The following is a 25,969-nucleotide window of genomic DNA, read 5'->3' as shown; positions in this document are numbered from 1 at the left end:
TACTGAAGACAATATAAATAAACAAGTTGTGAAGCCTTGGGGTTTTGTTTAAAAAGTTGGATGGATGGAAGCAGCCTGGATGTGGCAGATTTAGGTATTTTGGTTTTTCCAGTAGCATCAGAAGCCTTTGGGGTCTTAAATAGAATTGGAAGCTTCAGTGAATGAATCTTAGCAGCTATTCTCTCTGAACCTTTTCTTGAGCCTTTTTTTTTCTCCTGAATTGGAGAACAGCTTTTATGACTCTGTGTCTGACTTTGCCTTCATGCCAAGAGGTGGGTTTGTTGGCTGTTACTATACTGGAACAGTTAATTAGGAATAGGTGCTATAACATTGAGTAACTTGACCAGTGGCATCACTCCTGGAACATGCACTTCACAGATGTGAGGGTCTAGGCTACCTCTTTAAAATATATTGAGGGATCTCGTCTGGTGCATAACAAAATGGTAGAGATTTCTTTTGGACACAGTATGTGGAATCTGACAGCACTAGTAAACCTAGCCCTTTATGTCACCTTCCAGCTAGGGACTGTGTAGGTGTTGGTTCTGCTTGTTGTATAAATATTTTGTTAGTTAATACTGACAGAGTCTTGTGGAGGTGTCTAGTTTGGGCATAACTGAGAAGTTCTACCTGTAGCTGCTAGGTTCTATTAGGTGGCGCTCCTAATCTCCTACCAACTCTGGGTCAGCTGTTTTGGGCCCAGCTAATAGGATGTTACCTCATGGATGAAGCCTCTCATACATCCACATTATGTAGAGATAGAGAGGTGCAGAATAAAAACTGTAAGAACTGCAGGTGCTGGCAATTGGGAACAAAAACAGAAGTTGCTGGAAAAACTCAGCAGGTCTGGCAGCATCTGTGAAGAAAAAAATCTGAGTTAACTCTGATTTAACTCTTTAAAAAAAAACAGGGTTAACATTCTGAGGAAGGGTCACCAGACCCAAAACATTAACTCTGATTTTTTTTCTTCTCAGATGCTGCCAGACCTGCTGAGCTTTTCCAGCAACTTCTGTTTTTGATAGAGAGGTGCAGCATGGCTTCTCTCTGCATAAGCTCTTAAGCAGAATGTGTGGTCTCATTCATTCTCTACTGAGGTGGATGAATAAGGGATCTAAGTTTGCCGGCATTTCCATATTGGTTATTGCTCTATCATGTTGATGTCACAGCCTTTGCTTTTTTGTCCACTTTGGGGTCTTGATTTGATAGGCTTCTTCCTGATCCTGATCCTGCCTGCTGCCTGATCACTGAACTCAGCCCTCACAGACAGTTGCCAGAGGCTGGAATCAAACCTGGGTCCCTGGGGCTGTGAGGCAGCAGTGCTAACCCCTGAGCCACCGTGAGCAGATAGACATTGGAAAGCACTGGGATTGTGGTGGATACAGTTTCAGTAGGCATTCAAACTGGTACTGAATATTAATTTAAATAGAAATAATGTGCAGAGTTACTGAGAAAAGGTTGGAGAAGGCAGAAAGTTAAATTGCTCAAAGACCAGGTCCTTCTTCATGGTAACAATTCTGAGTAAGGAGATAAATCAGACATTTTTAAGTTCACAGGCTGTGCCTGGTTTGATTTGGATTTCGATTTATTTAGTTGTCCTGTGTTTTTTTCTTACAAAATACAATGAAGAGTGTTGTATAGTGCAGCCACTCTCCAGCGCCATCAAAAAAACCAAAAAAAAACGTAAACATAGAGCATAAAGGCAGAAAAATAAGGAAATAAAGAACAAGTATTCAACATTACAGTCCTGCTTGTTAACTGCTCCACCATGGGCCTTGAGCCTGGTGGCCAGGCACACATCTCCTTCACCACACCACGAGACTGAAAGTTGCCAGTCTCCGATGCCATCTCATCTCCACTGATGCCCTTGCCACTCTAATTCTCCACTGGACCTTTGCAATGCAGGCATCATCCCAATGATGCCAGGTACCTAAGTGGACTTGGCTCCACTACCATGAGCCCACATCAGGCTCACCTCACCGATACAGCCAGGCCCAAACTCACCTCCACCTCCATGAATCCACGCTGGACGCAAACCAGCGTTTGCGAACCCAAACCCCGCCTGCGATGCCCCAACCACATGCCCATCCTGGGCCCACTCACCACCGATACCTTCGCTGCAAGTGAGCTCTTCAGCAAGAGGCAAATCAAATAAAAGAGAAAGGCAAGAAAAGAAAATGTGAGAAAAGAGAGAAAATAAACGAAACAAAAAGAACAAATGACACAACAGGTGAGTTCCAGGCTCAGAAGCCCGCACCATCAGACTCCCCTGAGGATTGATGCTGGGGCCTTGACTATTTACAATCCACATTAGTTGCATAGAGAAAAACAGGGAACGTATCGATTCCAGTTTGGTGACCGTGCAATGTTAGTGGGAATATGAGCTCCGAGGATGACCCAGAAAAGGCTGTGAGGAGATACCGATGGGTTAAGTAAGTGGACAACATGGTGGCAGATGGAGCAAAATGTGGGAAAATTTGAGTTTGTTCTACTTTGGCTGGAAGAACACAAAATCAGAATATTTTTTAAAAGCTGCGAGATTTGTTAATGTTAATGTTCAGGGTTTGGGTAGACACTAACAAGGCATGAACTATTGTAGCACGTAGGTCCAGGAAGCACTGGGTACGTTGGTATTTATTGCAGGGATATAGGAGTAGAAGGATACGATAGGACTTCGGGCTGTAAAATCCTGGAACACTGTGTCTAGTCCTGCCCTCCAAATTCCAAAATTCCAATCACATTGTCGTGCAGCATTATAGATCATCTCAGCACACAAGACAATTCAGCCCCACTGTCCCTTAAGAAATTTCCAGAATCTTTGCTAGATTCCAGTGGCTTGGATTTGAATGTATTAAATTTCCAGTGAGTGATCTCTTGGCAGTGAGATTAGATATGGGGTAGATAATAACGGGGGCAAAGACTCCTCTACACATCCTCCAATAATGTCCTGGGATCGTTTACATTTCCCCACGAGGACAGATGAAGCTTTGGTTTAACACCTGAACTGAAAAAGCACTTTCAATGGTGCAGCTCTCCCTTAGTGCTGAACGGGGAGTGTCAGCCTGAATCATACCTTACCATGTCCCAGACACCACCATCCCTGGGTACATCCAGTCCTGTTGGAGTCCAGTGGAGGGGGCAGTGTGGTAAGTGCACAGTAAGGAGGGCGTTGCCCTGGAGCTGTTCAACATTGACTCTAGAGCCCATAAAGTCTCACAACATCAGGTCAAACATGGAGGAGGAAACTGCCTGCAGACTACAACTGGCCACTGTCTATTGATGATTCAGCGCTTCTCAATGTTGAACACTATTCAAAACAAGCACCAAGGATGGGAAAGGACCAGAATGAACTTCAATGTCAACCACCAAAGGGTATAACACCCAGTACGGATCAAGCTCCTCACGCCCTGATGGATCTATCTGCCAGACTGTGTAAAAGAGGGAAAACCAATTTGACTTTACTGTCACCTAGCTGGCTATTGCAGTCTGTGGTAATGTAAGTGAGAGCGACCACCACACAGTTCTCATGGGGACAGAGCCCCGTCTTCACCCTGTGGATGCCATCCATTACGTTTGCCACTCCCATTGGGTTAAGTGGGATAGATTCAGAGATCTAGCAGAACAGACCTTGGTGCACTGTGGGACATCAGCAGCAGCAGAATTTCTAATGTCATCGTCATTAATTTCCTGAAAATTGAATCTTCACAAAAACTCACATCCTCAATGATTGAACAGCCGAGCAGATTATTGCAAAAGAGAAGACAAATACCAGTCATCGGCCAATTTGATTCATTACGCATGATATCAAGAAGTGGTTGGAGACATTGGATACTGGAAAGGCTACGGGCCCTGACAACATTCCAGCAATAGTACTGAAGACATGTGCTCCAGAACATGCTGGTCCCCTAGCCAAGGTGTTCCAGTACAGTTACAGCACAGGTATCTACCCAACAATGTGGAAAATTGACAAAGTACATGTGTGCATAAAAAGCAGGACAAATCCAACCCGGCCAATTACCGACTGATTAGCCCACTCTCAATCATCAGTGAAGTGATGGAAGGTGTCATTAACAGTGCTATCAAGCAGCATCTGCTCAGAAATAACCTGCTCAGTGATGCCCAGTTTGGGTTCTGCTAGGGCCACTCAGCTCCTGTTCACATTACAGCCTTGGTTCAAACATGGACAAAAGAGCAGAATTCCAGAGGTTAGGTGAAAGTGATAGTCATTGATATTAAGGAATCAATGGATATCGGGGGCAAATTCTCTGCTGGTTAGAGTCATACCTGACACATAGGAAGATGGTTGAGGTTGTTGGTGGTCAATCACCCCAGCTCCAGGACATCTCTGCAGGAGTTCCTCAGGGTAGTATCCGAGGCTCAACCATCTTCAGCTGCTTCATCAATGACCTTCCCTCTGTTGTAAGATCAGAAGCATTGGTTGCACAATGTTCAGCACCATTTGTGACTTCTCAGATACTGAAGCGGTCCATGTCCACGTGCAGCAAATTCCAGACAATATTCAGGCTGGGGCTGGAAAGTAGCAAGTAGTGTTTGCACTAAATAAAGACCATCTCCAGAAAGAGCGTATTGAACCATTTGCCCTTTCAATGGCATCACTATCACAGACTGTTAAAAGGAGAGCCCTGCATTGATATGGTGATTTTCACAACAACCAGGGTCTCAGAGCACTGACACAATTTGCAGGGAGTCACCTTCAATAATGTTGTCATGCAGCATAGAAACAGAGCCTTCGGCCCAGCTCGTCCGTGCTGACCAAATATCCCAATCTGACCTGGTACCATTTGTCAGCATTTGTCCCATATTCCTCTAAGCCCTTCCTATTCACATATCCATCCAGATGCCTCTTAAATAATATAATTGTACCCATCTCTACCACTTCCTCTGGAAGCTCAGTCCATACTTGAATCACCCTCTGAGTGTAAATGTTACGCTGCAGGTCTTTTGAAAGGACTCCTCTTAATTTAGTTAGTCCTCTGTTACCTTGCAGAGAAATGGGAAGTTCAGGGATGACCGCATAGGGTTTTAATCTAATGACAGGATTTGGTGAGGTAGGCTAAAGTGGGTGGTAACAGAACTAGAACATGGGGTAAATATGAGACGCTGATCAGTGTAGGTACTTCTTTAGGGATGAGCGCATATCAGGGATGCTTCTATACTCTGAGTGGCAGGACTGTGGGGGTCATTCCCGCAGAGAATAGCTGAGGTGAATGCAGCAAGGGAAGTCAGATGGGTACGTGAGAAAGAAACTTACAAATGTTGATAGCTGGACAAAGAATAGTATGTGGAAGTGCCTGTGGGGTTAGGATACCAATGGGTTGAATGGCCTCTTTCTGTGCCATTAATTTGTCATTAGTTAAAATTTTCTGCATTTAGCCTCTTGTAGACTTTAAAGAAATAAAGTCTTGAATTTCTAATTGAATTTAATTTCTAATCTTGAATTTCACCTTTCACAGCCACTAGACATCCTGAAGCATCTCACTTCTCCTGAAGTGAGGGTGCTGTTGGAAACAATTTTCCAACATTTGTGTGTATTAAACAAAACCACTTTTAATTGCTTAAATTCAGTTAGCAGCTGGATGCTCAGGTGAGTGTTAATCGTAAACAGATTTTCCAAGCTCATGTTTTCACTGACACACCAGCAGAATAGCCCACCAACAATCAAGTTTTCCATTAAAGGGGACAGTTTGACCTTGGTGAGGGTGAACGGAGCCAAGGGGGATAGGATCAACCTCCAATGCTTTCTTTTGTATCCTCACTGAGTGCTTTTCTGAATTATTTCAGTTGCAGTTCCAACCCTTCAAACCAGCAGCCAAATCTCATCAGCCTACAGCATCCATCCCACAATTACACGCATCCTGGAGAGATACTTTCTGTCATCTCTCCACTAAAGTTCCTGTTGTTGAAGTGGGTAAACCACCTACTTGGTGAAAATTTATGAATCTGTTATTTCTTCGTCCATCCCAAACCTGAGGGATATTTCCACAAGTCTTGCAAAGGTGAATTTTATTTCTGAACGGATTATTTTTATTTAATTTAATTCAATTTTTATTTAATGAGTTTGACCAAAACAAAGGTTTACATTAAATTGTTAAAGAGGATGATTCTTGCCTCATTATCGTCTAGTTTTCCCAAGCTTCTGACCACCGCCCTGCCTAGTTTTCCTTGTATTTCCTGCATTTTCCAACCTGCCTTCTTCACTTTCAGAAATGCAGTTTGAACTTCCTGCTGCCAAATTTCTTGATTGTCCTTGAGGGGTCTCCTGCCCAGGATATTTCAGGCCTCTGTTTGTCCATTTAAAGTCTGTGCTTGGGGCTATCACACATCCATGCCAACACTGCACTCCTTTCCATTTAGTTTAGCGTGACATGACATCTTTTTGTTGGCATTTGAGAGTCAGGAACTTTCCTATTAAGAGTGATTGAGTCATAGAGATAAACAGCATGGAGACAGAACCTTCATTGCAACATGTCCATGTTGACTATATATCCCAAATCAATCTAGTCCCATTTGCCAGCATTTGGTCCATATCCCTCTAAACCCTTCCTATTCATGTACCCATCCAGATGCTTCTTAAATGTTGTAATTGTACCAGCTTTCACCACCTCCTCTGGCAGCTCATTCCATACACGCACTACCCTCTGCGTGAAAAAGTTGTCCCTTAGGACCCTTTTAAATCTTCCCCCTTTCATCTTAAACTCTAGTTTTGGACTCCCCCACCCTGGGGAAAAGAACCTTGTCTATTCACCCTACCCATGCCCCTCATGATTTTATAAACCTCAACAGGGTCACCCCTCATCCTCAGACGTTTCAGAGAAAATATTTGCTCAGAATCATGCCGTCTTTCCATTACCTAAGGGCATTGTCCTAGGAACAACTGCCACACGTAGGAAGTGCATCTGATGGTCCAAGAGGAACCCCTTCCTAAAGTTTTTGTGAAGATTTGTAGCTCGGGTTGTGGATGAGGTTTTGGACTTGCTCGCTGAGCCTGTGTGTTTAGTTGCAAACGTTTCATCACCCTGATAGGTAACATTGTCAGTGCACCTCCGGTGATGCGTTGGTGTTCTGCCCTGCTTCCTGTTTGGGAAAAAGTCAGCGGGGGCTTGGGCACTGGCTTCTCCAATGAGGCCATGGGGCAGAGGTTTGGGGAGGGAACATCTCCTGTGCAAAGTATCTCTTGTTCCCAACAGCAAGAGAATTTGCAAAGATCAGTCGACCATCTGCTGCACACCATCTGTTCCACACATTGGATTCCTCTCCTTTCAATCCTGGGGGACTGGAGGAGTAAAGCAGCTGCATTCAAGTTCCAGCTCACCCTCTGCCATATGCTGCTCACTCCTTCGCAGTGTTATTGATCTGCTCGATTGGCAGCAAGCCCCCAGCCTACAGCCTCCACCATCTAGAAGGAGGGAAGCAGGGGCAATGGGCAATAGCCTCCACGTCACACACATCTTTGCAATGCATCAGTAAAACACTGTTCTTTCAATGTCACTGGGTCAAAATCTGGAGCATCTTCTCTCATTTCACTGCGGCAGTCCCTTCACCCAAGGCCCACTTTAATACATTTCAAGAGCGTCTAGCCTTGCCAGCAGTGCCAGCCATTAACCACCAAGTGCTGCTTTCAACCCTGAGACCAAAGAACACTGGGTTCCGCCCCACTCCAGAAACCTGAGCCCATCATCCAGACACATACTCCTGGTGCAGTACTGAGGGAGCACCACACTGCTGGGAGGTGCCAATGTTCAGATGTGACAATAAACTGAGGGCCAGTCTGCCCTCTCTAGTGGATGTAAAAAAAAATCCTTGGGCCTATCTCAGAGAAGAGCAGGGGTATTTCCCAATACTTTAGGGACTGTCAGCAAAAGCAAATGATTTTTGCTGCTTCTGGGATCTTGCTGTGTCAGACTTAGCTGCCAACATTTCTGGCCTTCCATTGGTGACAACGCCTCGAAAATACTTTACCGGTTATGAAGTATTTTAGGAAGTTCTGGGATTGTGAAAGGTTCTATATGAATAATGCACATGTGTTTTCCTTTTCTAAGCCACACAGTGAGGGGCTCAGCTGGCTAGCGCTTCTTTCCACTGAGTTTAGCCTGCATGTGTAAATAACAGTGGCTGTGTAATCGAGGAGCTGCCAATAAATCTGGCCAGAAGCTGACAGGCCTGGAGCTCTGAGCTCAGAGAACAGCAGAGAAATTCTGGGCCTGGGCATACTGACCAGCGGTGAATGGTGATACCAGCAGAAGAATGTGTCCAAACCTCCCTTCCCTCACGAGCAACAACAGGTTGAGAGGAATAGATGTAGCCTTTAGTGATCATTTCACTCAGTGCTATCCAGTGTTCGGTAATAGATATCTATACCTTACCACAGCAGATACAGTTCAACAACAACTTGCACTGTATAGTACCGTTAATGATGCAAAGCATCCCACCATCAGTTATCACACAATGTTTACTGCCAAGCTCTCTGATGAAGGGTCTAGGCCCGAAACGTCAGCTTTTGTGCTCCTGAGATGCTGCTTGGCCTGCTGTGTTCATCCAGCCTCACATTTTATTATCTTGGAATCTCCAGCATCTGCAGTTCCCATTATCTCTGATGTTTACTGCCAATCTGTGTCAAGAGATATTTGCCTCATTGATTGTGGAGTGCTTTGTGGGGAGACTGAGATTGTGAACAAAAAGGAAGGTCATCACAATTGACATTTTTTTTCAATTGAGCATTATCCACAAGGTGGGAGTTCTACTGCACCTCCTGAAGTGACCAAGCATTGTGAGGCTCATCACTGGTAAATGGGACAGGTTGTAAAGAGGGATGTGGTATTCTAACATGCCACATAAATGCAGGATGACGTTCATCACATCTTCAGGATGTCTCATGTACTTTCCACAAAATATACAATTTTTGCAGTGGGCTTTGGCAGCCAATCTCAGCTCGGAGACTTGATTTTAGTGGCTTCACACATTCCATGAAGTGATGGTGTTGTCCAATTGCATCCCCACTGGTGAAAACCACTGAAGACTGGGTCCTATACGTACACAAGGTGTGGAGTACACCCATCCCAAAGCTAAGAGCAGCTTGAGCCCAGCCCACAGTAAAAAGTCGGTGCTGAACTGAGAAGGGGATAACGATCATCTGACTTATCTGATGGGATTGTTATGGTCCACAAGATGGTTATTTGGCCCATCATGCATATACTGTCTCTTCAAATGAGCATTTCATTTAGTGCCTTTCTGCCCATAACCTTGCAGATGCATCTTTTTTCCGTTAATTCCCTTCTGAATGCCGCAATTAAAATAGCCTTATCTCCATCGCAGACACTTTGTCCCAGACATTAACAACTTGAGAAGTGAAAAGTTTTTTTTCTCATATAGTTTTTGATTTTCTTTTGAGAAGTAATTTGTTTCCGTACCCTTTTAGTCTCAATCCCTACACTATCTCTCCATCCAGATCCCTCTTGATTTTGAGAATCTTATCAAATCTCCCCTCAACTTTCTCTTCTCCAAGTAACACAATCCAAACTTCTCTAATCTGCCTGCATACCTGAAGCACCTCATCCAACGTCCTCATAACGCTCCTAAAGTGTGCTCTCTATTACTAGATACAATAATCCATCTGAGACTGAACTAGTGACTGATACCAGTTAATTGTAACCTTCTTCTAGTCTATGCCCCATTAATAAAACCTTGGGTAATGTTTGCCTCATTAACAATCGGTACTCTCAACGTCTCCTACAATGAATTGTGCACCCCAGGTCTCTGTGTTCCTAACCCTTTTGTCTTGGTTCTATCTCCATGCCCTTCCAATCCAAATCCGGCATTTCCTCAAATTAAACTTCATCTTCCATTAGTTTGCCCATTCCACCCACATCCCAATCCGTACCATTGGCACCATCAGTTACAATAGTCACTGCAATCAATTTGTTTGAAATTGCGATAACACGCATCCAGGTCAGGTAAAACCTGAACCAAGATCTCCTGAGCAAAAGGTAGGGGCATTACCACTGTGTCACAAGAGCCCTTCAACAGACAGTGGTGATATTTCCTGAATAATTGGACATAGAGTAAAATCAATCCAGCCATAGAATCATAGAATTCTACAGTACAGAACAGGCCCTTTGGCCCATCGAGTTTATACCACCAAAACTAAACTCCTACCTACGCTAGATAACAAAGTGTGAGGCTGGATGAACACAGCAGCCAAGCAGTATCAGAGGAGCACAAAAGCTGACGTTTCAGGCCAAGACCCTTCATCAGAAATTCTGACGAAGGGTCTAGGCCCAAAACATCAGCTTTTGTGCTCCTGAGATGCTGCTTGGCCTGCTGTGTTCATCCAGCTTCACACTTTGTCATCTCGGATTCTCCAGCATCTGCAGTTCCCATTATCTCCTACCTACACTAGCCCCACTTCGCCACACTAGGCCCATGGTCTTGAATGTTACAGCACTTCCAGGGCTCATTCAAGTACTTTTTAAAGTTTGTGAGATTTCCCACCTCAAGCACCCTCCAAGGTAGTGCATTCCAAACCCCATCATTCTCTGCATGAAAATGTTTTTCCTTAAATTCCCTCTGAACCTCCTGCCTTTCACTTCAATATTACACCCCCTTCTTACTGGCCCTTCAACTAATGGGGAAACAGTTGTTTTCTATTCACCCTGGACATACCCTTCTTATACACATCTATCAGGATCTCCCCATCCCCCATCAACCTTCTTTGCTCAAAAGAAAACAACCCAAGTTTCTCCAGCTGCAGCTGAAATGCTCCAGCCCAGGTTACACGCTGGTAAATCTCTGCACCCCCCTCCACCATAATCTTACCCTTACTGTGGTGTGACGGCCAGAACTGCACACAGTACTCCAGCTGTGGTCTAACCTAAGCTCTTCAACATGACCTCCTGGTCCTTATAACCTTTGTCATGACTGATAAAGGTAAGCCTCCCATCGCCGCCTTAACTCCCCTATTAGCCTGTCCCTCTGCCTTCAGGAGTCTATGGACAAGCAGCTCAAGATCACACTGTCCCTCTGAGCTTCCCAGTGTCCTGCCATTCATAGACTGCTGCTTTGTCTTGTTCCTCCTTCCGAGGTGTAGCGTGTCACGTTTATCAGGCTTAAATTCTGTCACTGATCTGAGCATTTGACCAATCTGTTTACATCTTGCTCTAATCTAACACTTTCTTCAACACTGTCAACCACCCAGCCAATCTCATAGCATCCAGACACTTACTTACCATGAACCAACCCCCTCTGCCCCCACCCCCCGACCTTCTCCTCTCCATCATTTATGAATATAACATTATTACATCCAAACACCCTCAGTGAGCCCATGAATAGATTGGGTTACACAGTATGGCGCGAACACACCTCACTCAGCCCCAGAAGTGGAAACCAGTGACCACGGCAAACCTTATCATTCCGCACCACCACCGCCCCCCGCCGCGCTCTCTCTGTCCTGTTTATTCAGTTTCCACTTGCATACATTTCTGCAATTTTTCCTCACCTCCCAGGAAATAGCCAGCTCCAAATTCCCACCCCCGTTTGTGTGAGGAAGCTTATCCTCCGTTTTCTTGGATTTATTTGTCATTATAGCGCCTTGCTGTGGACTCCCTCACAAGTGGACACTATTCTCCTCAGTGTGGGAAGATATGAGAGGATGAAATATTGCAGAGTGGAGTTACTTCTGATTGAATTGGCCGGGGAGATACACAGAGAGAGAGAGAGAGAGAGAGAGCGCGCGCGCGAGCGGGAGGTGGCTCACTTTAGGAGGTGGAAGTGGAACCGTAGCTGCAGGAGCTGGGGGGCTGATCTGCACAGTCAGGTATGAAGAGGGCAGGGTCTGGGGGAAGGGAGGGATAACAGCATTGCACCACCAGCAGAAAGAGCAGCCGTCGTCCCTGCTGCTTTTAGACGATGCATGTTGTTTATTTTTGCAATGGGGAAGAAAGACATCAACATGTGACGCCTCATGATTACAGCAAACACAGTGTATTTGTGTGTTACCTGCTACATTATCAGACACACATAAACAGCCAGGCTGCCGAGAGGGATGTGACAGAGAAAGACTGCATCTGTTCTTCTGTGGCTGGTGGGATGCAGGGTCGAGCAGCTTTCACACTGCCCTTGAGACGGGATGACAATGAAAAAGCATTCGGCCAGAGTGGCTCCTCTCACCGCTTGCAATAGCCCAGTACTAACTCTCACCAAGGTGGAAGGTTTGTAACCATTGTTTATCCCTGGGCATTAGGGATGGGGGCGGCCAGAGACATCTAGAACTGCTACTGAAAGGTCACAAATGCGGTACAAATTTAGCGTAAGATATAGAAATTAAAGCTCGTCCGAGCCAAGAGCTGCTGCTGTCTTAGTCCTGTTTAAAATTTCAACTCTTGTCACCAGCTTAATAAAAATCACGTGTTAAAACCCGGGTTAACGTGGTTTCCAATTAACGGGAACATTGCGGCGATAATGTTTAAAACTAGCAAGTGAGTAATGTGGCAATTTTTAACATCAGTATTCACATTCTAACATCAGAAACGCTGATATTAACTTGTAACACTAATATTAATGTATATCACTGCTTATATCTGTGTAGCACTGATCTTGGTGTGGAAGACGTATTAATGTGGGACACTGCTCTGAACCTCTGTAACGCTAATGTGTGGCACTGTGGTGTTACATTGGTTTTGCAATGGGATAAGCATGCAGATAACTAATATTAACACTGCTATTAACTGGCCTGATACTTAATATAATGTCTAACATTGCTTTAAATGCAAGCATAGGTACAAACATGTAGAAGTGTAATATTAATGTGTAACACCGTTATAGACATGCGTAACACTAATATTCGGGTGTAACTTGGCTATACATGTACGTAACACTAAGTTTAAGATGTAACACCATGATAAAAGTGCATGATGCTAATAGTAAGGTGTAACTGCCGTAGGTATGTGTCACACTGCAATAAACATAACAATTATTGAAGACTAATACTATTATAATCATGTGTAACACATAGTATTAACTGCTGTGATGATTGTAACACTAATATTAATGTGTAACACTATACAGTAACTTGCTATGTTGCGATGAACATTCATAACACTAATTGTCACAGTGTCATACAGCATAGAAACAGACCCTTCAATCCAACCAGTCCATGCTGAATATTGTGTAATACCACAATAAATGTGCATAACACTATAATATTGATGGAAGACTGTGATACAAATGTGTAGCACTGCTGTACATGTCTATAATGGTAATATTAATGCATAACACTGACATGAACATATGTAACACTGACATTAATATGAAATACAGTGATAAAAGCATGTGACACAGATAAACATGAGTAACACTATTATAAACAAATGTACCTCTGTGATTGATTTCCATCTTCTCAAGGATTGCTAATTCTTGTATGCATCAAGTCATTTATTAAGCCTCCTAACATGGCTGTGAGACCTGACAGGAGACTTATTTTCCACCATTACAAACCAGGAACAAATACCTGAATTTGTTGGGCCAGTCCAATCTTTCTAGCTGTTTGAAGGAAACAATGCCCAAAACATTAACTTTCCTGCTCCTCTGATGCTGCCTGGCTTGCTGTGTTCCTCCAGCTCCACACCATGATATCTCAGACTCCAGCATCGGCAATTCTTACTAACTCTGAGTGAGTTATAATCCCCACTTGAGACTGCTGTCCAAGCAGTCCTTTCTTGTGTGCCTTTCACCCCAGTCTGTAGTGCACTTCCCACATTTCCCAAGATTCAGCTTCAAGACAATCTGAAACTCAGGGATTTTATTATCAGTCATTCATACTGTATGTCCAACTGTCATCTGAGCCCAGCTCAGGTGGAGATGTTTCTGCTGTTTGAAATCCCTCAGTACTTTGTCCTCCCATTTTCACTCCCACGATGATCCAAATGCACCTCATTTGGATCCCATTAACTAGAGATGGCCCATGTTTCACAGACACATAAGAGGTAGGCATTTCCACAGCTTTCCACACAACATGCAGCAATCTGTTTCTCCTCCAGCCTTTTGCATAAACAGGAAAATGTTTAGCATGCTTAGGCAGTTCCACATCAGCTCACTAATAATGCAGATATTTCTTGAGTTTGTGCTTCCACATTGGGAGAAGTCATACAGAGCCTTCAGGATTGTGTCACTGATAGCTGCAGCTGGTGGAGTATTGTCAGAATTTGGTGCTGTTGGGTTTCTGTGTTTATTTTTATTCTGAAAGATAACCCATAGTGTGTAAACTAATCATGCTTAAAGTGTGACACAAGGACACAGTCATCAGCAAACAACAATTCCTGAATCATCATCTTTGTTACCTCAAGGTGAGGATTTCAGCCACCTTAGTTTGAAGAGATTCCCTTGAGTTCTGAATTGGTTATAGATTCCACCACCTTATAGAGGTTTATAAAATCATGAGGGGAACAAATGAGGTGAATATTTGCCTTGTCTATGTTCGAATGGCCTCCTCCTGCACCTACTATGTTTCTGTGCTTTTCCCTAGGGTGAGGGGAGTTCAAATTAGGGGTCATCTTTGTAAGGTGAGAGGAGAAAGGTTTTTAAAACCATGTGAGGGCCAACCTTTTTACACAGAGAGTGGTTCATGTGTGGCGTATACTGGCAGAGGAGTTGGTGGATGAAGGTACTGTTATAATACTTCAAAGACATTTGGATAAGGACATGAGATAACACAGTGTAGAGCTGGATGAACACAGCAGGCCAAGCAGCATCAGAGGAGCAGGAAAGCTGACGTTTCAGTTCGGGACTCTTCTTCATGGATAAGGACATGACTAAGAAGGGTTTGGAGGGATATGGGCCAAACGCAAGCAAGTGGGATTTAGTTTAGTTTTGAAATGTTGTAGGTGTATACAAGTTGGACCAAAAGGTCTGTTTCCAAGCTATATGACTTTCTAATTCTGTGGTAATAAAATGTAACACTGGTATTCATGTGTAACAGTATTAACAGGCAATTCATGAAACTAGAGCTGATGAAGTGAATTTGAAAATTAGGTTAAAGGACAGATCAATGGAGATGCAGTGGCAAACATTTAAGGTGATACCTCCGACAATTCCAAAACAGAAAAATGCCAATGAGTAAGAAAGTTCCAAGGGACGGACTCCCATCCATGGTTAGCTAGGCAAGTTAAAGGTAATAGTAAAGTTCAAGAAAAAGCATCTAATTGCACAAAGATGGGTGGCAGGTCAGAAAATTGGACAGAATGCTGAAACAAAGCAATTAATGATCCAAAAAATATACAAGGAAATATTAGAGTACAGGCAAAGCTATCACACAGTATAAAAGCAGGTAGTGAAAGTTTCCATAATTACTTAATGAATATGGTCGTAAAGAAAGTCAGACTGGAGAATTGATCATGGAAAATACAGAAATGGCAGGTTGAACAGAGCAAGTATTTGCATCAGTTTTCACTAGAGCAGATATAAGGAACATCCCAGAAGCAGCAATAAATCGGAGAATGGAAGGGATGGAGAGACCGAAGGAAAACACAATCACCAGAACAAAGCTACTGAGTAAATTGTTAGAGTTGTGGGCTGACAAGTGCCTGCGTCCTGATGGACTTCATCCTATTAAAAGAATTTGCTAGTGAGACAGTTATTGCTTTAGTTTTAATTTTCCAAAACTCCCTTGATTTGGTCACAGTAGATTGTAGGATAGCAAGTATAACTCATTTAATCAAAAAGGAAGACAGAAAGCAAGAAACTGCAGGCCAGTTAGCTTAACATTTATCAGAGGGAAAATGTTAGCAATTAATAAGTAGCTTTTGGTCATTTGGATAAGTTCAAGATAATCAGGCAGTCGACATGGTTTTGTCGAAGAAAATCATATTGACAAATCTATTGGAGTTCTTACCCCACTATAACACATGTTAACCTCTTAAAGGGCAACTGATAGATGTGCAGTCCTTAGATTTCCAGAAACTATTTGATGAAATGCCACATCAGGTGTTATAGCAGAAAATAAAAGCTCATGGTGAAGGGGACGGTCTATTGACATGGATAGATGATTGCTGACCAACAGGAAGCAAAGAGTATGTGTAAATGGACCATTTTCAAGTTGGCAAGATATAACAAGCAGTGTGCCTCAGGGATTGGTTCTGGGACTTCAACTGTTTATAATTGATATAAATGACTTGCATTAAGGAATGGAAGAGCTGGTTGCCAAATTTGCTGACAACACAAACTTAGGTAGAAAAGTAAGTTGTAAATAGCACGCAAGAAGTTTACAAAAAGATCCAGATAACTCGTGCAAATAAGTGAAGATGTGGCAACTGGAGTATAACATGGGAAACTGTGAAGTTGTCCATTTTTGGCAGGAAGAACTAAAAACAAAACATCTCATCTAAATGATGAGAGATTGCAGAGTTCTGATCTGGGAATCTGAGTGATCTTGCGCATGAATCACAAAAGACTTGCATGCAGCTACAGCAAGTAATTAGGACAGTAAGTAGAATGTTTTCATTTATTGCGAGACAAATTGAACCTGAAAGTCATTGATAAACAGGGTGCTGGTGAGACCATATCTGGAGTACTGTGCACGGTATCACAATCACTTTGTTCAGGGAAGAATGTAAACATTGCGGAGGCAGTTCAGGGATTGTTGACCAGAATAATACCCAGAGAAGCTGAGTTGCCTTCTCAGTAAAGATTGAACAAGCCAGGCTTGATTCTGCTGGAGTTTAGATGTGTAAGTAGCAGCTGGATTGAAGCATGTCCTATCCTGAGCAGTCTTGGCAGTGTAGATGTGGAGAGGATGTGGGAGAACCTCAAACTAGAGATCTGTGATTGAAAATCAGGAGTCACTAATTTAAAAAGTGATGAGGTGAAATATTTTTCTCTGAGGATCATGAGTCTTTGCAACTCTGTCCCTGATAAGGCGGTGGAAGCAGACTGCTTGAATAAGTTTAAGGTAGAGGTAGATAGCCTCTGGTTAAAAGGGAAGGGAGGGGGTTTGAAATGTTATTGGGGATAGGCAGCAATGTCAGATTACAATCAGATCAGCTATGATATTATTGAATGGCAGGAGTAGGCTGAATGGAGGGACTGAATGGCCTTGTCCTGCTCCTAATTTGTCTGTTTGTAACAATGATGTACGTATGTGTGACATTGTAATATTAATATCTAACACTTATTAGCAAGTGAAACATAGGGTAGAACAGGATGGGTTCCCACCAGCAGGTTTGCCAGAGCGCCTTGTGAAATTCATCCTCCTGTTCACCTCACGTCCATTTGCAACTTATCCATAGACATGTGAGACCACCCAGGACAAACCCAAACCCCCACCCCCACCTTGCCCCAGCTATTGGACACGCGAAGGCAGCTTTCTCTACAGCTGTAACTTTGAGATTGGAGGGGGGGAGGGCTTCATTGGCTCATTGAGTGTTGGGGGAGTGGGTTTAAGGGAGGGTGAAGCTTGGCTCATTCACTTGGGCCTCTGGTGGGAAGGTAGAGTGTCTCCCTCCATGATCCCCCTCTATATCTAGATCATCTCTTCTCCCCCTTCCCATCCTCCCCCTTAAAACCCTACTCCCATACCATTCCAGGAATGGCTCCTTGTGTGTGCTACCTTCTCCCCCATCTCTATCTCTGTCTCCCCTGAGTGCCTCACTTTTATTCCTATCCCTACTGTGAGACCCTCATACTTACCTGCTCCAGGTCTCACCAATCCTGAATTTGGAGGGTGGTTCCTATATTCAGGGTGAGGAGTCCTGGATTCGAGGGGACCAGGTCTTGGTGTTAGGGTACAGCCTTGTGATGGAGACAGCTTCTTAAACTATCGCAGTGCGTCGAGTGTAGGCAGACACAATGTCACTGCAACAGTGAAGATCTGCATCAGGATGGTACATAGCTTGCAGGGAAACTTTGAATATGATGATGGTCCTAATGCATGTGCTGGCCTGGTCCTTCCAGATTGTAGAGATGCTGGCTTTTGAGGGTGCTGCTGTGCATCGTGTTCCCCAGGATCTGTCCTGTTGTTTTAAAACATTTTCCTATGCTGTTTGATTTATTAATTACTGGGATGTGGGTGTGGCTGGCCAGCATTTATTGCCTGCCCCTAGTTGCCCTTGAGAATGTGGTGGTCAGCTGCCTTCTCGAACTGCTGCAGTCCTCCTGCTGTGGGCTGACCTACAATGCTGTTAGAGAGGGAATTCCAGGATTTTGACTCAGTGACACTGAAGGAAAGGTGATATATTTCCAAGTCACAATGGTGATTGGCTTGAAGGGTAACTGACAAGTGGTGGTGCTCCCATGTAGCTGCTGCCCTTATCCTGCTGGATGGAAGTGGTCGTGGGTTTGGAAGGTGCTGTTTGAGGATCTTTGCTGAGTTTCTGCAGTGTATCTTGTGGATAGTACACACTGCTGCTACTGAGCGTGAGTCATGGAGGCAGTAAATGCTTATGGATGCAATATCGTTCAAGCGGGCTGCTTTGTGCTGGATGGTGTCAAGCTTCTTGAGTGTTTTTGAGGCTGCACTCATCCAGGCAAGTGGGGAGCATTCCATCACACTCCTGACTTGTGCCTTGTACATGATGGACAAGCTTTGAGGAATCAAGAGGTGAGTTACTAGCTGCAGTATTCCCAGCTTCTGGCCTTCTCTTGTAGCCACTGTGCTTGTATGGTGAGTCCAGTTGAGTTTCTGGTCAATGGAAACCCCAAGGATGTTGATAGTGGGGAACCTCAGAGATAGTAACACTAGTGAATGTCAAAGGGCAGTGGGTTAGTTTGTTTCTTTCTTTTTGGAGGTGGTTATAGCCTGGCATTTTTTGTGGAGTGAATGTTATTTGCCAATTGTCAGCCCAAGCCTGGATATTGTCCAGCTCTTGTTGCATTTGAGCATGGACTGCTTCAGTATCTGAGGTGCTGAACATTGTGCAATGATCATTGAACATCTCCTTATAATGGAAGAAAGGTCATTGATGAAGCAGCTGAAGATGGTTGGGCCTGGGACACTACCCTAATGAACTCCTGCAGAGATGTCCTGGTGCTGACTGACATCCAACAACCACGCTTGTCTTCCAATGTGCCAGGTATCACTCCATCCAGTGGAGACTTGATTCCAGTTTTGCTAAGGCTCCTTGGTTTCACATGTGGTCAAATGCAGCCTTGATATCATGGGCTGTCACTCTCCCCTCACCTCTGGAATTCAGCTCTTTTGTCCATGTTTGAACCAAGGCTGTAATGAGGTCAGGAGCTGAGTGGCCCTGGCGGAACCCAAATTGGGCATCACTGAGCAGGTGCTGCTTGATGTAACCTTCCATTACTTTACTGATGATCAAGAGTAGACTGATGGTGGGTGGGGGTGGGTGTTGGTAGTTGGCTGGGCTGGATTTGTCCTGCTTTTTGTGTACAGGACATACTTGGGCAATTTTCCACATTGTTGGGTAGATGCTGCAACTGTACTGGAACAGCTTGTCTAGGGGAGTGGCAAGTTCTGGAGCACAAGTCTTCAGTACTATTGCCGGAATGTGGTCAGGGCCCAAAGCCTTTGCAGTATCCAATGTCTCCAGGCATCTTTTGATATTATGTGGAATGAATGGCTTTTATTAAAGACTGGCATCTGCAATAGTTTCATAGTCATACATTACAGACTCTTTGATTCAAGTGAACCATGTCGACCAGATGTCCCAATCTGATTTAGTCCCATTTGTTAGCATTTGGCCCATATCCCTCCTAAGCCCTTCCTATTCATACACCCATCCAGATATGTTTTAAATGTTGTAATTGTACCCACCTCCACCACTTCCTGTGGCAGCTTGTTCTATCGACACACTGCCGTCCGCATGAAAACGTTTAACCTTAAGGGACCTTTTCAATACTTCCCCTCTCACCTTAAACCTATGCCCTCTGGTTTTTGAATCTCCCATCCTTGGCTAAAAGACCTTGGCTATCCACCTTATTCATACCCCTCATGATTTTATAAACATCTATAAGGTCACCCCTCAGTCTCTGATGCTCCATGGAAAAATGCCCAACCCTAATCAGCCTCTCCCCATAACTCAAACACTCTAGCCCGATAACATTCTTGTAAATATTTTATGCACCCTCTCAAGTTTAACAACATCTTGCCTACAGAAGGGTGACCAGAATTACACACAATGTTCTAAAAGTGGCCTCACCAATGTCTTGTACATGACATCCAACTCAATGTTCTGACCACTGGAGGAGGCCAAGATGGATCATCCACTCAGTCCTTTTAATTGAAGATTGGCTAAACTTCCCCATCGTTGACAATGGGAATGTTTGTTGAGTCTCCACCAGTGGGTTGTTTAATTATCCACCAACATTTATGACCAGATGTGGCAGGAATGCAGTGCTTAGATCTGATCTGTTGGTTGTGTGATTACTTAGCTTTGTTTGTAACATGCTGCCTATCCTGTTTATCTGGCAAGTTTCATAATTTCAACGCTTTCACATTTCATTAACGCTGATATCAACATATGTAACTCACTAATATCATATGAAATAGTGACGTTAATGTATAACAAGAATGAAAACAACCTGTGACTGATCGTGAAGTGTAACATCCTTTTATTAATATGTAATATCTTTCCACTAACAGATTAAACACTGGTAGTAAAGGGTAAAACACCAATATTAACAGGTCAAATGCTGATATTAATAGCTGAAACACTGAGCAGAGTGGAATACTGACGTTAGTGTGAAACACCGATATTAGTGTGGGATACTAATGTGATTGTAGTGTGTATTAGTATGGGAGACCGACATTGAGTGTGAGATACTAATGTTACTGTAGACGCTGATATTAGTGTGGGATACTAATGTTCCTGTGGAACACTGAAATTAGTGTGGGATAATAATATTACTGTGGAACGCTGATATTAGTGTGGGATAATAATATTACTGTGGAACGCTGATATTAGTGTGGGATACTAACGTTACTGTGGGTCGCTGACATTAGTGTGGGATAATAATATTACTGTGGAACGCTGAAATTAGTGTGGGATAATAATATTACTGTGGAACGCTGATATTAGTGTGGGATACTAACGTTACTGTGGGACACTGACATTTGTGTGGGATAATAATATTACTGTGGAAAGCTGATATCAGTGTGGGATAATAATATTACCGTGGAACGCTGATATTAGTGTGGGATACTAACATTAGTGTGGAACACTGACATTAGTGTGGGATAATAATATTACTGTGGAACGCTGAAATTAGTGTGGGATAATAATATTACTGTGGAAAGCTGAAATTAGTGTGGGATACTAACGTTACTGTGGGACACTGACATTAGTGTGGGATACTAACGTTAGTGTGGAACACCGATGTTACTGTGGGATACTAACATTACTGTGGCATAATGACATTAGTGTGGCACACTGACAATCGTGTGTCAATATTAGTATTAATGGATCAAACATTTGTAACAAATATATAGGAGATGCGTTTCCATAAATATAACTAGTTTTGCCAAGGTCTGGCTATGTTCTGCATGCATGACCTTCAACACCAACATTAATTTACATCATGCCTTTAGATATTAAAACAGCCTAACTTGCTTCACAGGTGTGTTACCATTCCAAAATAAGTCAGACAGGGAGGCAATGGCCTGGTGGTATTATTATTGGACTGGTAATCCAGAGACCCAGGTAATGTTCTGGGTATCCAAGTTCAACTCTGAACATGGTTGATGTTGGAATTTGAATTCAATGAAAATTTGGAATGAACAGTCTAATGATGACCGTGAATCCATTGTCGATTGTCATGAAAAAGCTGTCTGCTTCACTAATGTCCTTTAGGGAAGGAAACGGCAGTCCTTTGGAGATAGTAAAAACTGCCGATTCTTGGAGTCAGAGTTGATACAGTGTGGAGCTGGAGGAACACAGCAGGTCAGGCAGCATCAGGGGAGCAGGAAAGTCAATATTTCAGGCCAGGACCCTTCATCAGGAGTGCATGTGTCTCCAGATCCACAACAATGTGGTTCACTCTTAACTGGCCTCTGGGCAGTTAGGGATGGGCAATAAATGCTGCCTAAACAGCAACACCTTCAAGTGGCAAGCTGACCTCAGCATAAAGCACTGACGTTAGCAAATAATGCAGTGGAAAAAATTGAGGGAAGTACACAGCAGGAGTGCCGAGATCTCAGAGGACTGTAGGTGCTTGAGGAGGACAGATGGGTGGGCCATGGAGAGATTCGTAAACAATGCTAGATCGGGAGCTAGTATAGCTGGTGAGCAGAGGGCTGCTTCAATTGAAATGAACTTGACGAGTGTTAGCAATACAGACAGCTGGGTTCCAGAAGAGCTCAGTTTAGAAATGGCTCGAACTTGACTGGTCATGACAGCACTGTCACAATCAGGTCTGGGTTGTGGGTGAGTCAAACCCAGCAATGTGATACAGGCAGTCTTTGTAATGGAGCAGATGTTAGATTTGTAGCTGATCTGAAGGATGCAAACTTGTACAGCCAGAGACTGTGTACAGGTGGTGAAAAGGAATCAACAGATAGGGAAGTGGAGATAGGAATAGATAGTGTGTTTTGTTGAACTTGTCAACACAAACTAATTTTATATTTCATTTGAAGGCATGTTCTTGGGTTAGGCATGGCTTGTAGAGAATGAATTGTGAAAGTAAGCGAAATATTCTCAAAAGCAAAGTCAAAATATTGTGGTTGCCGGAAATCTAAAATACCAACACAAAGGGCGAGACACTGTTAGCAATGTGATCTTCTTCATAAGAAGAATCAGTTTGGAATCTATGTTTATTATATTTCTCTCTTCATAATTGCTTCACTTCACCTCCATCTGCTCCCCCTCCCTCTCCTTTTTACCCAGACCTCTTCCGGTATTCCTCCTCCGCCCTGCGTTCTCCATACCCCCCCCCCCCCGCAACCACCTTTACCCCCTCCCCACCCCCCGCTCCACATTCTGTGCTGTTAGCAGTTTCTCTCCAGTTGGACTGTGACTTGTCTGTATGCACTTGCAGTCTGGAATCTTGCTGACTCAGTCCTTCCTGCTCAGTGCTCAGTGTGTGTTTCTCTGCTGCTGTAATGATTCATGGCTGTTATGTAAAAGCAGAGCCATCGATATCCAGGAGGACGAATGCAGTACTAGCAGCTGCGGTTAGCGGCTACCTATCACTGCCAGGAAGTGGGATCTTCTGAGGGGCCTGGGGAACACACACAGGCACTGAGCCCCCTGAGGGGTGCCTGGGGAACACACACAGGCACTGAGCCCCTTGAGGGTGGGGGCTGCCTGGGGAACACACACAGGCACTGAGCACCGAGAGTGGGGGGGGTGTTGCCTGGGGAACACACACTTACACGAGCTCTCCAAGGTTGCTAACTCCGTGAGCATTGCTCTGGAAGGGATGCCTGACAATATAGAAACAGTTAGAGTTGCCTGTGTTCAGTGAATATGGTGTTGGGGGAGGGGGTTGTGTGGGGTGGTGGGGAATGTGAGTCGCACCAAGACCTTAGTCAGATGTGCGAGGGCTGTCTCTCTCCTCCAATCGAGATTGTCCAGATAGCTCTGACTGAAACTCCTGGTTGTATCCCTGATGGAGTGCTGCCCTCCTGTGTTCCAGGTGAGCTGTTAAACTGAGACCCACCGCCTGACTCCAGGACACCACTGGCATCAGATCATTGGGCACCATCCCCGGGGACCTGGCCAATCTTTATCCATCAGCCATCATCATTCTGAAAATAACCTTGGTCCTCTTTAGCTTCAGGCTGCCTGTGGGATCTTGCTGTGTGTGACATGGCTGCTGCGTTTCGGACACTGTAATGTTGATTGTGGTTTAGAGGTGTTGTCTGACCGCTGCCAAGGTACGGGCTGTCCAAGACCCAGCTGCCCTGAGCGACGCCTGTGTCTCCAGCCCCTCAGCACCATGGCTGTGGGGTACCACGTCGACCACATCCTGAAAGCTGCCTGTGGTTTGTGAGAGGTTATTCGAAGGGCTGTTCCTCACCTCGATGGAGTAGTCATGGATGGATTGTGAACACTCTCCTGTTGTCTTGCCCCTCATGGCCAATACCTGCATGTCACATTAGACTTGAAACAATGAGAGGAGCATGTGTAGGGGTCAGGTCACATTCACCCAGACTCAATCACGCTGACATCTCACTCTGTCCCAGACCCTGGCTCCAGGACAATATCAGCTCCTCTTCTATCCCCACATGTTTTCTTTATAAAATCTTCCTTTTGTCCTTCTGCTCTGTTATCCCTGTGGCATTATCCCTGTGGTCGTTGACATTCTGGATTTATAAGATCATAAGAATGACTAGCATGAGTAGGCCATTCAGCCCCTCAAGCCTGCCCCACTATTAAATAATGAATGTGAAATTAGAGTGTGAATGAATAGTTCTTGTGGATGACGTGCTTTATAAAACCCTCACCCTGGGTTAAGGGAGTTTCGTGCATTTATATTGCAGCACTTCTCACTTTCGCAGTGTCCCAAAGGCATTTTCCAGAAGAATGTTTGATGTACAGACCCTGTTTTATTGGAGGAAATGAGGCAGCCAACTTGCACACAACAAGCTCCCACACACAGCGTGTTTGTTCATGGCCAGTTGGTTTGTTTTCCAATGTTGTTTGAAAGCTTGATTTTGGCTGGGACACTGAGGGGAACATCCCAGCATTTCTCCCAGTGGCACAATCCACCCCGAGCGGGCAGATACAGCCTCAGAATAAGATCATATCGAGGTGATGGCTACTGTGAGAGTGCAGCACTCCCTCAGCATTGCACTGGGAGAGTTGACCTGGATTATGTGCCCAAGTTCCTCCTGCAAGGGGCTCAAACCCACAACTCCAAGGTTGGGGGGTTGGGGAAAGAGTGTTGCCCACCACCAACCAGGCACTGATCCTGAATCTTGGGGAATAGCTTGCTCCAGTCGTAACAAGGCCAGGCAGTGAGTTCCGAGGGAATGAGGTGCCAGCTCAAGATGAGCACGGCCAGACGCGAGGGATTGTGCTGACCCTTCACCTCTCCATCCCACAGGAGATGAGTGCCCGGCAGAAGCAAGTGGGAGCAGAGTTGGTGCGAGGGCATCCCGGACAGAAGCGGATACGCAGGCAGAGCCCAGAGGAGGAGGAGGAGGGCGGCGTCTGAGGCGTAGAACAGGACCAGCTTGTTGCCAGCAGCGGCACTGCTCTGTCAGGCAGCTGAAGAAGGCCCTGTGGGCCTCAGCGGTGGTCCTCAGTATCTGCTCATCCTGGGCAGGCAACAACCAGCTTGCTCAAATCACCTTCAGGATTTTTGACGCCCCCTTTGCTGTCACCTGGTTTGCCACCATCTGGAACATCCTCTTCTTCCCATTATACTATGCCGGCCACTTCTGGAGTTCAGAGGAGAAACAATCACCACGGCAAAGATTCCGGTAAGAGCTTACTGGCCTAGCACACTCATGTTGAATGGTGGATGGGGCAGGGGGAGGGATGCATATTGACTTAGTCACCTATAGGCCCAGTGGGTGTGGGCCACTGCTCAATGGGAGCTCAGAAGGTCACGAGGCCAAGCCCATTCCGGAAGCTCCTGCACATGACTTACCCAGATGCTGGTAGGGCACTGCCGTGGGAGGGCTGTGCTGTCGGAGGTACCAGTTTTCCAAAGAGCCTTTCGACTGTTTGCCCCCTCAGGTAGATGTTCCATGTCGCCGTATGAAGGTGAGCAAGGAAGATCCCTCCAATATTCTGGCCAATATTTATTCCTCAGAGAAAACAAGATTATTTGGTCACAATCACATTTCTATTTCCGGGATCTTGCTGTGCACAAATCTACTTTCACATTGCCCTGCATTGCAATGTACAAGATACATTTCATTGGCTGTAAAGCATTTTGGAATGCCCCGAGGGATGTGTAAGACCTGTAGAAATGCACGTCAAGAACGCTCTTCACACCCAAACCCAGTTTCCCCATTTAAAACTCTGAATTGTTTCCTGGCCATTTTTTTTATTGTTATTTT

The 25,969-nt window shown here is 44.6% G+C and overlaps 1 protein-coding gene across 2 annotated transcripts in view; it reads left to right on the top strand.

The window, feature by feature from the left end:
* The window catches only part of slc35f3b (solute carrier family 35 member F3b), an 87,702-nt gene that overhangs the window by 20,272 nt on the left and 41,461 nt on the right, over positions 1 to 25,969 (top strand). The window contains exons 1-2 of one of the 2 annotated variants that reach the window (XM_048531876.2): positions 11,839 to 12,218; positions 25,006 to 25,384. In XM_048531876.2, coding sequence (XP_048387833.1) covers positions 12,137 to 12,218; positions 25,006 to 25,384 — 461 coding nt within the window. In that variant the 5' untranslated portion in view covers positions 11,839 to 12,136. Of the gene's footprint in view, positions 1 to 11,838; positions 12,219 to 25,005; positions 25,385 to 25,969 lie in introns of those variants that run through there. The other variant, XM_048531875.2, reaches the window with a different exon arrangement.

The sequence above is a fragment of the Stegostoma tigrinum genome, chromosome 4 (assembly GCF_030684315.1).
Source record: "Stegostoma tigrinum isolate sSteTig4 chromosome 4, sSteTig4.hap1, whole genome shotgun sequence".
NCBI classification, from domain to species: domain Eukaryota; kingdom Metazoa; phylum Chordata; class Chondrichthyes; order Orectolobiformes; family Stegostomatidae; genus Stegostoma; species Stegostoma tigrinum.
This window is presented reverse-complemented; position numbering and strand designations above follow the sequence as displayed.